Here is a 14,613-nt window from a genome sequence, read left to right as displayed (position 1 = left end):
CAATCATCCTTCGGTAAGCACGAAGGGAAATTAAACAATGTATGAGTTGAAGAGTTATTCTCATTAGAAGGTGGGCACGGTAGCTAATCTTCTCTTCCTCCTTTTATTCTTTGCTCTCCTCACCATCTTTTTCATCCAGTGAGCTCACAGTTTCATCAATTTCTTCTTCCATAGACTCCTGCAAAATATTAGTCTCTTCTCAGACAGCGGAGACTTTCTCAATAAATTCATCAGTATCATAATTGTATTTATAACTCTCATAGCAATTTAAGGATAGCTAAATTTTCAGGTCTATAAACTGAATCATCAAAATCTTAAAACTCTTTAAACAAAGATTCAATTTCATAAGCACCCATAAAAGCAACGAATTCTTCTATTTGTTCCACATCATAATAATCATATATAACATTAGCATAAGAAGCCAAGGTTTCATCATCATTAAATTCACATGAAAAGGGAAGGTGTGGAGCCTTCATCCTAGAGCAACAAGTATAATCATATCTCAAGCATAGTTGCCGAGCATAACAATGCAACATATAAATTTGATCCCATAATAGTTTCCCTTTTTGAGTCAAGCGATAATCCTTAAAGTATTCACGTTGATCCAACGTTACTCCCATTATAAAGTTGAATGGGGTTTTCTCAGGATTATCAAAGTAGTACATAATATCTTTCACATAATAAGCATCGAGGGTTTTAGGAGGTTCCCCATCTCCATGAGTAGCAAGTAAACCTAAATTTTTTTGGTATTTCATGTTCCATATCCATAACTAAAGATAGAGAACAACTTAGAACAGCAAATAAAAACTACTTAGTGATAAAGCAAACAAGCACACACGAGAATATTCCCTCAAGTTCTATCGACCACCGATACAACTCTTTGCACGCTTAACGTTTGCTTTACCTAGAACAAGTATGAAACTAGAAGTAGTTTGTAGGTGTTGTTGGATAGGATTGCAAGATAATAAAGATCACGTAAATAAAAAGTAGGGGCTATTTAGATGAAGACACAACTAAGTTATTTTTAGTAGAGAGCTTGTTGTCACACAAGAAAGTTATTTGTCCCTAGGCAATCGATACCTAGACTAGTAATCATTATTGCAATTTTATTTGAGGGAGAGGCATAAGCTAACATACTTTCTCTTCTTGGATCATATGCACTTATGATTGGAACTCTAGCAAGCATCCACAACTACTAAAGATCATTAAGGTAAAACCCAACCATAGCATTATAAGGCATCAAGTCCTCTTTATTCCCATACGCAAACAACCTACTTACTTGGGTCTGTGTTTCTATCACTCACGCCACCCACCATAAGCAAATCATGAACATATTGCAAACCCTACAGCAGGGATCCCTCACGCTTGCGTGACACGGAGAGCACCATAGGAAAACACCAATAATAAAACATGCTACTCAAACCAATCATGATCATCAATTAACCCATAGGACAAAACGGATCTACTCAAACGTCATAGGATAGCCATACATCATTGGGAAATAATATATAGCGTTAAGCACCATGTTTAAGTAGAGATTACAGCGGGTAAGAGAGGGGTTACACTGCTGCATAGAGGGGGGAAGAGTTGGTGATGACGGCGGTGAAGTTGTTGGTGTAGATCGTTGTCGCGATGATGGCCCCGGCGGCGTTCCAGCGCCATCGGGAGAGAGGAGAGAGAGCCCCCTTCTTATTCTTCTTCCTTGACCTTCTCCCTAGATGGGAGAAGGGTTTCCCCTCTGGTCCTTGGTCTCCATGGCATGGGAGGGTGAGAGCCCCTCCGAGATTGGATCTGTCTCTCTGTCTCTCTCTGTTTCTACGTTCCAGATTCTGCCCTTTCACCATTTCTTATATTCCTAGAGATCCAACTCCGATTGGGCTGAAATTTGGACATGATTTTATTTGGATATTAGCTTTCTTGCGGCAAAAGAAGGGCATCAACCGCCATATGGGGTGTCCACGAGGGTCAGGGGCGCGCCCCCAGCCTCGTGTTCCCCTCGGGCATCATCTCACATTAATTCCACTTCACAAAATTCACATATATTCCAAAAAAATCTCCGTCAGTTTTTATCCCGTTTGGACTCCGTTTGATATGGATTTTCTGCGAAACAAAAAACATGCAACAAACATGAACTGGCACTGGGCACTGGATCAACATGTTAGTCCCAAAAAATAGTATAAAAAGTTGCCAAAAGTATATGAAAGTTGTAGAATATTGGCATGGAAGAATAAAAAGTTATAGATATGATGAAGACGTATCAACGGTGCTTTAGAGATGGAGATCAAAGGCACAAGATGATGATGGCCATATCATGTCACATATTTTGATTGCATGTGATGTTTATCTTTTATGCATCTTATTTTGCTTAGTACGGCGGTAGCATTATAAGATGATCCCTCGCTAAATTTCAATGTATAAGTGTTCTCCCTGAGTATGCACCGTTGCTACAGTTCGTCGTGCCGAGACACCATGTGATGATCAGGTGTGATAATTAAGCTCTACATTCACATACAACGTGTGTAAGACAGTTTTGCACGTGCGGAATACTCAGGTTAAACTTGACGAGCCTAGCATGTACAGACATGGCCTCGGAACACTGAGACCGAAAGGTCGAACGTGAATCATATAGTAGATATGATCAACATAGAGATGTTCACCATTGAAAACTACTCCGTCTCACGTCATGATCGGACATGGTTTAGTTGATATGGATCATGTGATCATTTAGATGACTAGAGGGATGTCTATCTAAGTAAGAGTTCTTAAGTAATATGATTAATTGAACTTTAATTTATCATGAACTTAGTCCTGGTAGTTTTTGCATATCTATGTTGTTGTAGATCAATGGCCCGTGCTACCGTTCCCTTAAATTTTAATGTGTTCCTAGAGAAAGCTAAGTTGAAAGATGATGGTAGCAACTACACGGACTAGATCCGTAACTTGAGGATTATCCTCATTGCTGCATAGAAGAATTATGCTCTGGAAGAAGCGCTAGGTGCAAGGCCTGCTACAAGAGCAACTCCGGACATTATGAATGTCTGGCAAGCTAAATCTGATGACTACTCGATAGTTCAGTGTGCCATGTTTTACGGCTTAGAATCGGGACTTCAAATACGTTTTGAACGTCATGGAGCATATGAGATGTTCCAAGAGTTGAAGTTAATATTTCAAGCAAATTCCCGAGTTGAGAGATATAAAGTCTCCAACAAGTTCTATAGCTGCAAGATGGAGGAGAATAGTTCTGTCAGTGAACACATACTCAGAATGTCTGGGTACCATAACCACTTGACTCAGCTGGGTGTTAATCTTCCGGATGATAGTGTCATTGACATAGTTCTTCAATCACTGCCACCAAGCTATAAAGGGATGGAAAAGACAATTTCCGAGCTCTTCTCAATGCTTTAAGGCCACGGAGGTAGAAATCAAGAAGGAGCATCAAGTGTTGATGGTTAACAAGACCACTAGTTTCAAAAAAAAGGGCAAAGGAAAGAAGGGGAACTTCAAGAAGAATAGCAAGCAAGTTGCTGCTCCCGGGAAGAAGCCCAAGTCTGGACCTAAGCCTGAAACTGAGTGCTTCTACTGCAAAGGGACTGATCACTGGAAGCGGAACTGCCCCAAGTATTTGGCGGATAAGAAGGATGGCAAAGTGAAAGGTATATTTGATATACATGTTATCGATGTGTACCTTACTAATGCTCGTAGTAGCGCCTGGGTATTTGATACTGGTTCTGTTGCTCATATTTGCAAATCGAAACAGGGGCTATGGGTTAAACGAAGATTGGCTAAGGACGAGGTGATGATGCGCGTCGGAAATGGTTCCAAGGTCGATGTGATCGCCGTCGGCACACTACCTCTACATCTACCTTCGGGATTAGTTTTAGACCTGAATAATTGTTATTTAGTGCCAGCGTTGAGTGATGTCTACTACACAACCTTCTTCTTATAGACGTTGTTGGGCCTCCAAGTGCAGAGGTTTGTAGGACAGTAGAAAATTTCCCTCAAGTGGATGACCTAAGGTTTACCAATCCGTAGGAGGCGTAGGATGAAGATGGTCTCTCTCAAGCAACCCTGCAACCAAATAACAAAGAGTCTCTTGTGTCCCCAACACAACCAATACAATGGTAAATTGTATAGGTGCACTAGTTCGGCGAAGAGATGGTGATACAAGTGCAATATGGATAGTAGATAATAGTATTTGTAATCTGAAATTATAAAAACAGCAAGGTAACTAATGATAAAAGTGAGCGTAAACGGTATTGCAATGCTAGGAAACAAGGCCTAGGGTTCATACTTTCACTAGTGCAAGTCCTCTCAACAATACTAACATAATTGGATCACATAACTATCCATCAACATGCAACAAAGAGTCACTCCAAAGTCACTAATAGCGGAGAACGAACGAAGAGATTATGGTAGGGTACGAAACCACCTCAAAGTTATTCTTTCCAATCAATCCGTTGGGCTATTCCTATAGGTGTCACAAACAGCCCTAGAGTTCGTACTAGAATAACACCTTAAGACACAAATCAACCAAAACCCTAATGTCACCTAGATACTCCAATGTCACCTCAAGTATCCGTGGGTATGATTATATGATATGCATCACACAATCTCAGATTCATCTATTCAACGAACACATAGAACCTCAAAGAGTGCCCCAAAGTTCCTACCGGAGAATCACGACGAAAAACCCCTATGCATAGGTTCATGGGTGGAACCCGCAAGTTGATCACCAAAACATACATCAAGTGAATCACGTGGTATCCCATTGTCACCACAAATACGCACGGCAAGACATACATCAAATGTTCTCAAATCTTTAAAGACTCAATCCGATAAGATAACTTCAAAGGGGAAACTCAATCCATTACAAGAGAGTAGAGGGGGGAGAAAACATCATAGGATCCAAATATAATAGCAAAGCTCGCGATACATCAAGATCGTATCACCTCAAGAACACGAGAGAGAGAGAGATCAAACACATAGCTACTGGTACATACCCTCAGCCCCGAGGGAGAACTACTCCCTCCTCGGCATGGAGAGCACCGGGATGATGAAGATGGCCACCGGAGAAGGATTGCCCCCTCCGGCAGGGTGCCAGAACAGGTCCAGATTGGCTTTCGATGGCTACGGAGGCTTCTGGTGGCGGAACTCCCGATCTATTGTGCTCCTGGATGTTTTTAGGGTATATGGAGATATATAGGCGGAAGAAGTACGTCAGGGGGGCCACGAGGGGCCCACGAGGGTGGAGGGCGCGCCCAGGGGGTGGGCGCGCCCCCCTGCCTCGTGACCTCCTCGCAGATCCCCCGACATGCACTCCAAGTCTTCTGGGCTTCTTTCCTTCCAAAAATGAGTTCCGTGAAGTTTTAGGTCAATTGGACTCCGTTTGGTTTTCCTTTTCTTCGAAACCCTAAAACAAGGTAAAAACAGAAACTGGCACTATGCTCTGGGTTAATAGGTTAGTCCCAAAAATGATATAAAAGTGTATAATAAAGCCCATAAACATTCAAAACAATAAATAATATAGTATGGAGCAATCAAAAATTATAGATACGTTGGAGACGTATCAGCATCCCCAAGCTTAATTCCTGCTCGTCCTCGAGTAGGTAAATGATAAAAACAAATTTTTCATGCGGAGTGCTACTTGGCATAATTTCAATGTGATACTTCTTAATTGTGGTATGAATATTCAGATCCGAAAGATTCAAGACAAAAGTTCATATTGACATAAAATGATAATACTTCAAGCATACTAACTAAGCAATTATGTCTTCTCAAAATAAAATGGCCAAAGAAAGTTCATCCCTACAAAATCATATAGTTTAGTCATGTTTCATTTTCATCACACAAGAATGCTCTCATCATGCACAACCCCGATGACAAGCCAAGCAATTGTTTCATACTTTAGTAATCTCAAACCTATAAACTTCCACGCAATACATGAGCACGAGCCATGGACATAACACTACGGGTGGAATAGAATATAATGAGGGGGGTTATGTGGAGAAGACAAAAGGAGAAAGTCTCACATCAACGAGGCTAATCAATGGGCTATGGAGATGCCCACCGATTGATGTTAATGCAAGGAGTAGGGATTGCCATGCAACGGATGCACTAGAGCTATAAATGTATGAAAGCTCAACAAAAGAAACTAGTGGGTGTGCATCCAACTTGCTTGCACATGAAGACCTAGGGCACTTGAGGAGGCCCATTGTTGGAATATACAAGCCAAGTTCTATAATGAAAAATTCCCACTAGTATATGAAAGTGATAACATGAGAGACTCTCTACTATGAAGATCATGGTGCTACTTTGAAGCACAAGTGTGGTAAAAGGATAGTAACATTGTCCCTTCTCTCTTTTTCTCTCATTTTTGGGCCTTTTCTTTTTTTATGGCCTTTCTTTTGGGGGGGGGCTTCTCTTTTTATGGCCTTTTTTATTGATTCCTCACTTGGGATAATGCTCTAATAATGATGATCATCACACTTCTATTTATTTACAACTCAATGATAACAACTCGATACTAGAACAAAGATGACTCTATATGAATGCCTCCGGCGGTGTACCGGGATATGCAATGAACCAAGAGTGACATGTATGAAAGAATTATGAACGGTGGCTTTGCCACAAATACTATGTCAACTACATGATCATGCTAAGCAATATGACAATGATGAATGTGTCATGATGAACGGAATGATGGAAAGTTGCATGGCAATATATCTCGGAATGGCTATGGAAATGCCATAATAGGTAGGTATGGTGGCTGTTTTGAGGAAGATATAAGGAGGTTTATGTGTGAAAGAGCGTATCATATCACGGGGTTTGGATGCACCGGCGAAGTTTGCGCCAACTCTCAATGTGAGAAAGGGCAATGCACGGTACCGAAGAGGCTAGCAAGGATGGAAGGGTGAGAGTATGTATAATCCATGGACTCAACATTAGTCATAAATAACTCACATACTTATTGCAAAAATCAACAAGTCATCAAAAACCTCGGCACTACGCGCATGCTCCTAGGGGGATAGATTGGTAGGAAAAGACCATCGCTCGTCCCCGACCGCCACTCATAAGGAGGACAATCAAATAACACCTCATGTTTCAAATTTGTTACACAACGTTTACCATATGTGCATGAGAACAAAGTATGGACTTTGTTTGACTTGCCCGATGATCGGCAAGCCATAGAGAATAAATGGATCTTCAAGAATAAGACTGATGCTGATAGTAATGTTACTGTCTACAAAGCTCAACTTGTTGCGAAAGGTTTTCGACAAGTTCAAGGAGTTGACTACGATGAGACCTTCTCACCCGTAGCGATGCTTAAGTCTGTCCAAAACATGTTAGTTATTGCCGCATTTATGATTATGAAATTTGGCAAATGGATGTCAAAATTGCATTCCTTAATGGATTTCTTAAAGAAGAGTTGTATATGATGCAACCAGAAGGTTTTGTCGATCCTAAAGGTGCTAACAAAGTGTGCAAGCTCCAGCGATCCATTTATGGACTGGTGCAAGCCTCTCGGAGTTGGAATATACGCTTTGATAGTGTGACCAAAGTATATGATTTTATACAGACTTTTGGAGAAGCCTGTATTTACAAGAAAGTGAGTGGGGGCTCTGTGGCATTTCTAATATTATATGTGGATGACATATTGTTGATTGAAAATAACACATAATTTCTGGATAGCATAAAAAGATACTTGAATAAGAATTTTTCAATGAAAGACCTCGGTGAAGCTGCTTATATATTGGGCATCAAGATCTATAGAGATAGATCAAGATGCTTAGTTGGACTTTCACAAAGAACATACCTTGATAAAGTTTTGAAGAAGTACAAAATGGATCAGTCAAAGAAAGGGTTCTTGCCTGTGTTACAAGGTGTGAAATTGAGTCAGACTCAATGCCCGACCACTGCAGAAGATAGAGAGAAAATGAAAGTCATTCCCTATGCTTCTGCCATAGGTTCTATCATGTATGCAATGTTGTGTACCAGACCTGATGTGTGCCTTGCTGTTAGTTTAGCACGGAGGTACCAAAGTAATCCAGAAATGGATCACTTGAGAGCGGTCAAGAACATCCTGAAATACCTGAAAAGGACTAAGGATATGTTTCTCATTTATGGAGGTGATAAAGAGCTTGTCGTAAATGGTTACATCAGTGCTAGCTTTGACACTGATCCGAATGACTCTAAGTCACAAACCAGATACGTATTTATATTGAATGGTGGAGCTGTCAGTTGGGGCAGTTCCAAGCAGAGCGTTTTGGCAAGATCTACGTGTGAAGTGGAGTACATAGCTACTTAGGAAGCAGCAAATGAAGGAGTCTGGACGAAGGAGTTCATATCCTATCTAGGTGTAATATCTAGTGCATCGGGTTCGATGAAAATCTTTTGTGACAATACTGGAGCAATTGCCTTAGCAAAGGAATCTAGGTTTCACAAGAGAACCAAACACATCAAGAGATGCTTCAACTCCATCCACGATCAAGTCAAGGAGGGAGACATAGAGATTTGCAAAATACATACAGATCTGAATGTTGCAGACCCATTGACTAAGCCTCTTCCATGAGCAAAGCATGATCAACATCATGACTCCATGGGTGTTAGAATCATTACAATGTAATCTAGATTATTGACTCTAGTGCAAGTGGGAGACTGAATGAAATATACCCTAGAGGCAATAATAAAGTTGTTATTTATATTTCCTTATATCATGATAAATGTTTATTATTCATGCTAGAATTGTATTAACTGGAAACTTGATACTTGTGTGAATACATAGACAAAACAAAGTGTCCCTAGTATGCCTCTACTAGACTAGCTCATTAATCAAAGATGGTTAAGTTTCCTCACCATAGACATGTGTTGTCATTTGTTGAACGGAATCACATCATTAGGAGAATGATGTGATGGACAAGACGCATCCATTAGCTTAGCATAATGATCGTTAAAGTTTTATTGCTATTGCTTTCTTCATGACTTATACATATTCCTCTGACTATGATATTACACAACTCCCGAATACCGGAGGAACACCTTGTGTGCTATCAAACGTCACAACATAATTGGGTGATTATAAAGATGCTCTACAGGTGTCTCCGAAGGTGTTTGTTGGGTTGGCATAGATCAATATTAGGATTTGTCACTCCGTGTATCGGAGAAGTATCTCTGGGCCCTCTTGGTAATGCACATCACTATAAGCCTTGCAAGCAATGCGACTGATGAGTTAGTTACGGGATGATGCATTACAGAATGAGTAAAGAGACTTGCCGGTAACGAGATTGAACTAGGTATGAGGATACCAACGATCAAATCTCAGGCAAGTAACATACCGATGACAAAGGGAATGACATATGTTGTTATTGCGGTTTGACCGATAAAGATCTTCGTAGAATATGTAGGAACCAATATGAGCATATAGGTTCCACTATTGGTTATTGATTGGAGATGTGTCTCGGTCATGTCTACATAGTTCTCGAACCCATAGGGTCCACAGGCTTAATGTTCGATGACAATTTGTATTATGAGTTATGTGTTTTGGTGACCGGAGATTATTCAGAGTCCCGGATGAGATCACGGACATGACGAGGAGTCTCGAAATAGTCGAGAGGTAAAGATTGATATATTAGACGATGGTATTCGAACACCGGAATGGTTTCAGAGTGGTTTGGGTATTTTTCGGAGTACCGAGGGGTTACCGGGACCCCCAGGGGAAAGTATTGGGCCTACATGTGCCATATGGGAGAGGGGAGGCATCCCACAAGGGGTGTCCACGCCCCCTCCCATAGGGAGTCTGAATTGTACTAGGGGAGGGAGCGCGCCCGCCTTTCCTTCTCCTCTTCCCTCTCCCTTCCCCCTTTCCCCCTCCATGAGAAGGAAAAGAGGGGGGGCGAATCCTACTAGGACTTGGAGTCCTAGTAGGACTCCCCTCTCCTTGGCGCGCCCCTAGTGGCCGGCCTCCTCCCCTCCTCCTTTATATACGTGGGCAGGGCACCCCTTGGAGACACACCAATTGTTCCAAGTTGTGTGCGGCATCTCCCTCCACGGTTTACTCCTCCGGTCATATTCACGTAGTGCTTAGGCGAAGCCCTGCGCGGATCACATCACCATCACCACGCCGTCGTGCTGACGAAACTCTCCCTCGACCCTCTGCTGAATCAAGTGTTCGAGGGACGTCATCGAGCTGAACGTGTGCTGAACTCAGAGGTGTCGTATGTTTGGTACTAGATCGGTTGGATCATGAAGATGTTCGACTACATCAACCACGTTAACCTAACGCTTCCGCTTTCGGTCTACGAGGGTACATGGACACACTCTCCCCCTCTCATTGCTATGCATCTCCTAGATAGATCTTGCGTGATCGTAGGATTTTTTTTGAAATTGCATGCTACGTTCCCTAACAAGAGGGCCTATTAGGGGGCCGTGGAGGCCCATCTAAAAGCCTAGGGACAGGAGGGAGCCACAAGGAGTAGGCCAGCACCCTAAGGACCATCTTGGCTCCCAAGTCATCATGGCGGCGTCCAAGATGAGACATATCCTCTGTAAAACCCTAGCCCTCGCCATGTATAGAAGGCGAGGGCTACGGTGCTCTCGGATCTATCTACTCCCATATACTAGACTCTCGGTAGTAATTTGTACACCCCAGAGGAATGCCTCATGGATATATCCATTAGGAATAACAACACGAAGCAAGATGTAGGGTATTACTCATCACCATTGGGCCGGGCCTAGGTAAACTGTGTGTGCGGGCTCCGCTCTTGTACTTCCAACCACGTTCACCACCCTACTGAGGGTACTAACGACTTTCCACTCCATCAGAGGTGGAGCCTATTTGATATTGAGGCTCTAGACCCGAAGTAGTCCTTGGATAAAACTTGAAGGCTCTGGCTCAGAAGTTTCGTACTTTCCAAGTTCCATAGAAACTTTGTATAACAGGTAGATTTTTGTGGGGCCATAGAAATACCCCCATTCTTCACCAAAAGTTGGGCGTCGACTAGATCTCAAGCCCCATCACTGTTGAGGACTTCCAAGCTTTCACCCCCTCTAAATAGAGAAATTGAAATTCTATATAGGAAAATAAAGAGAAATATAGGTATGTGTTTGCACCCAACCAATCTTGAATCCACCAAAGTGCTTTGTGTGATCTATTATTCTTGGATTCGTGCGAAACCCAAGAAGATTGATGTTGTCCGGGAGCTTCCAAGTAATGGATTTGTTCGTGGGAACATTTATGAGGGTTTTGGGGTTTGCCCCAAGAACTATCACTAATGAAGGGTGTTCGAGCTTTTGATGGCATAGGCGCTCAAAGCACCAGTTGAGGCATTCCTTGTCTTGAGATTAGCCTCCCAAGGGTATGAACTTTGAGATACATTTTGGTCTTCAACACTTGTGGTTATTTCTCCAACCACGCATAACTTTTGATGGATCTCACACCGTGTCCACTTCACCAAAAGCATAAAACAATGAGATAAAAGAGTCCACAAATGAATACGAAAATGCTAAATAGAAAACTATGCGTGAGAACATGCATATGCTTTTGTGTGCTTGTTGGCTTAACTTCTCTTTTATGGTTGCTCGAAGAATTCATTTATTTCCTTTAAAAATAGAACTCACACATGATTTTCATGTCTAACGCTTTCCTTCAAAAGAATATCCGGTGTAATGCAAGTTACAATAAAAAACTCATGAAAATCATGTTTGAAAGTTTTAAAAATTATCACGAAAACAGTATATAACATGTTAAAAGGGTGATGTTCTATCAACACCAATTATTCTTGAATTTGTTTTTTCATATACCAGAAATGTACAACATGTAAAAAGGGTGATGTTCTATCAACACCAATTATTCTCGAATTTGTTTTTTCATATGCCGGAAATGAATTTATGTTTGAACTTGAAATTTTACATGTCCGTGCAAAAAAAGAAGAAATTTTACATGTCTTCCCGCAAAAAAAAGAAATTTTACATGTCTATAAAAAGCCATCTCTTCAACATAGTGTATTTTTTGAGGTTTTTTCAAAACTAAATATGGTTCCCCGCTACACCAGGTACAAAGGCGAGTTTCCTGGCAATCTAGGGTTGGTGCGTCGCCGCCACCGGCGGCGGCCGCTGGCCTTGTGTCCTCCGTGTGAGGCTGTTGATGTTCTAACGAGGTGCTTCCTCTTCAGCTTTCTGGCCCCTAGCAGAAGCTAGGGTTTGATGTCCTCCAGCAGCTCCGCTGTCCGTGAGTCTTTCTGTCAATCACCGTTGATTCAGCAGGGATCGGCTGTCCTCCAGCGGCTACACCGACCGTGAGTTTTCTCTCGTCGTTGTTCATCGGTTTCACGTCCTTCTCCTTGGATACTGACCGGTCGACATGAAAATTCTTAGCTGGAATTGTCGTGGCCTGCAACAAGCTGCGGTAGTAAGGGATCTAATTGATGTTTGTTCAAGCAGAAGCCCTGATGTTTTGTTTTTGTCAGAGACCCACTTGGATGAGTTCCCGGCAGAATGCCTCCGTAGAAGATTGAAGATGGATAGGAAGGAGGTGGTTCGTAGTGACGGGAGAAGTGGAGGTTTATTACTGCTATGGAAAATGAAGTAAAGATCTCACCGAATTTCAAAACGGATAATTACATTGATGTTTTTGTTGGAGATGCTCCGGATAACACATGGAGGTTTACTGGTATCTATGGAGAGCCATGATGGGAGAATAAGCACCTTACCTGGCAACGTCTTCGTGACCTTAGAGCAATGACGAATTTGCCATGGCTTGTTATGGGAGACCTGAATGATATTCTCTATTCTTTTGAGAAGGAAGGAGGTAGAGCGAGGCCGGAGAATTACATGAAAGCTTTCCAGGACACTCTGGATGAATGCCAACTTAATGACTGTGGATTCTTAGGGGACAAGTTTACGTGGCATCATGGGAATATACGGGAAAGGCTTGACCGGGCTTTGGCCAACGATGCATGGAACAATTTATTTGCAAATTCAGTGGTGCAGCACCTGAACTATTACAAGTCTGACCATAGGTCGATTCTTATGTCAATTGGGGAGGAGATGGCACAGGAGAGAGATGGTAATAAACTATTGAGATTTGAGTCTAGGTGGTTAAAAGAAAAAGATTTCGCTGCGATTGTGCAAGGTGCCTGGGAGCTGTGACGCCCGGGTAATCAAGCTACAGTAACCCTCTGGTAATGATTCCACGTCACCTCGATTATTGTTTATAAACTCACGTAGTTCAAAACGATTCAAATTCAAATTTAAAATATAGGCAAACAACAAAAGTTTTCCAATATTAAAACTAAAATGTTCAATATATAGTAGATAAATCAGAGGCTAGGATAATATTGTAAACAACATTATTGAAATTTGATAAGTCATTTAAACAACCTCAAACAGTGGCTGAATACATTATTTAGTAACCTTTTAATTAATCTAAATCTAATGCGAAATGGTATTTCACCCAGACAAGTTTTTAGTGCTAGGATCTAATGCACTGCAATTTATGAGCTAGCTCCCATATTTTATAATAATCAATTAGGTGCTAAACATTAAAAAAACAAAAAAGGGATAAATAAAAGGAAAAGAAATATAACAAAGCAAAGCAAAGCCCCCCCCCCCAGCTGGGCCTCGGCCCAGCAGGCTACAGGGCCACCAGGCCGGCCCAACCGCGCCCGCTACTACTCCCCCCCGGTGCGCCAGAAACCCTAGCGAGCCACCCACTTCCCCACTCGCCCCCCCCCCCACTACGCTCTCCCCCCTCGATCCGATCGGATTGGGAGCTTGACCCTGTCGCCCCTAATCCCGCTCGACCCCGCAACTCCTCCCGCCGGCCACGCCCTGCTCCTCCCCTGAGCTCGCCTCTCCCTCCCCTGCACCCACCTCCGTCGCCATTCCTGCGCCAGAACCTCCCCCGCTGACGCATCGCCAAGCCCGACGCCGCCCGTCGTCATCGCCGGCGCTAGGCGCCGCCTCGACCACGCCTCCCCACCGGACTGCCTCCCCGTCTACGACGCGGTCGTCCCCGTCCACCTCCTTGTTCCCCCGCTGCCCGAACCCCTGCAGCACCCCTGTGAGCCGCCGCCTCCCCTCCTCGCTCCCTCTCTCTCGTCGTCGACCCCCCTGCTCACCGCGCACGTGCCCCGCTCGCGGCCGCGGTCACCGCATCTGCGGCCCCCTCCCCACGCGCACCCAGCGCCGCGCTCGCGCACTCCCGCGCGTGGCCTCGCCTCGACCACCTGTGCCTGGCCTCGCTCGCCTCGTCCGCGCCCGCTCTACTGCCGCCTCTGCTCACTCCCGCCGCCGTGAGTTCGATCCAAGTCGCGCTCCGGCGTCGTCTCGCAGCCCCCCCGCTCTGGCTTCATCGCGCCTGCTCCGGGGACCTTGCGCCGCACCGGCCACCTCCGGCGCCAGCGCCGTGCCGGCGCCCACGAGCCCGTTCCGCCCGCCCCTTGTTATCGGGCAGGGTTGTGGCTTTGCCCGCACCCGCCTGCCCGTATGCCCGTTTGGCCCCCCTGGCCCAATGACAGCCGGGGCCCACGCCTTGAGAACAAAAAAAATGTTGTTTAAAAAAATGAAATGATTATAAGAAATAAAAATATTAATTTATTAATTTATTAATTACATTAA

General features: G+C 43.5%; 1 protein-coding gene across 1 annotated transcript; it reads left to right on the top strand.

The window, feature by feature from the left end:
- The first annotated feature begins 12,732 nt into the window (after positions 1-12,732).
- LOC147980376 (uncharacterized) lies at positions 12,733-13,143 on the top strand. The gene has a single exon (XM_087515579.1). The coding sequence runs from the start codon at positions 12,733-12,735 to the stop codon at positions 13,141-13,143; it is 411 nt and encodes a 136-aa protein (XP_087371705.1).
- The last annotated feature ends 1,470 nt before the right edge of the window (positions 13,144-14,613 follow it).

The sequence above is a fragment of the Triticum urartu genome, chromosome 3A (assembly GCF_056163025.1).
Source record: "Triticum urartu cultivar PI428250 chromosome 3A, HENAU_Tu73, whole genome shotgun sequence".
NCBI lineage: Eukaryota > Viridiplantae > Streptophyta > Magnoliopsida > Poales > Poaceae > Triticum > Triticum urartu.
Note: the sequence above shows the minus strand (reverse complement) of the source record. Positions and strands in the feature narration are given on the sequence as shown.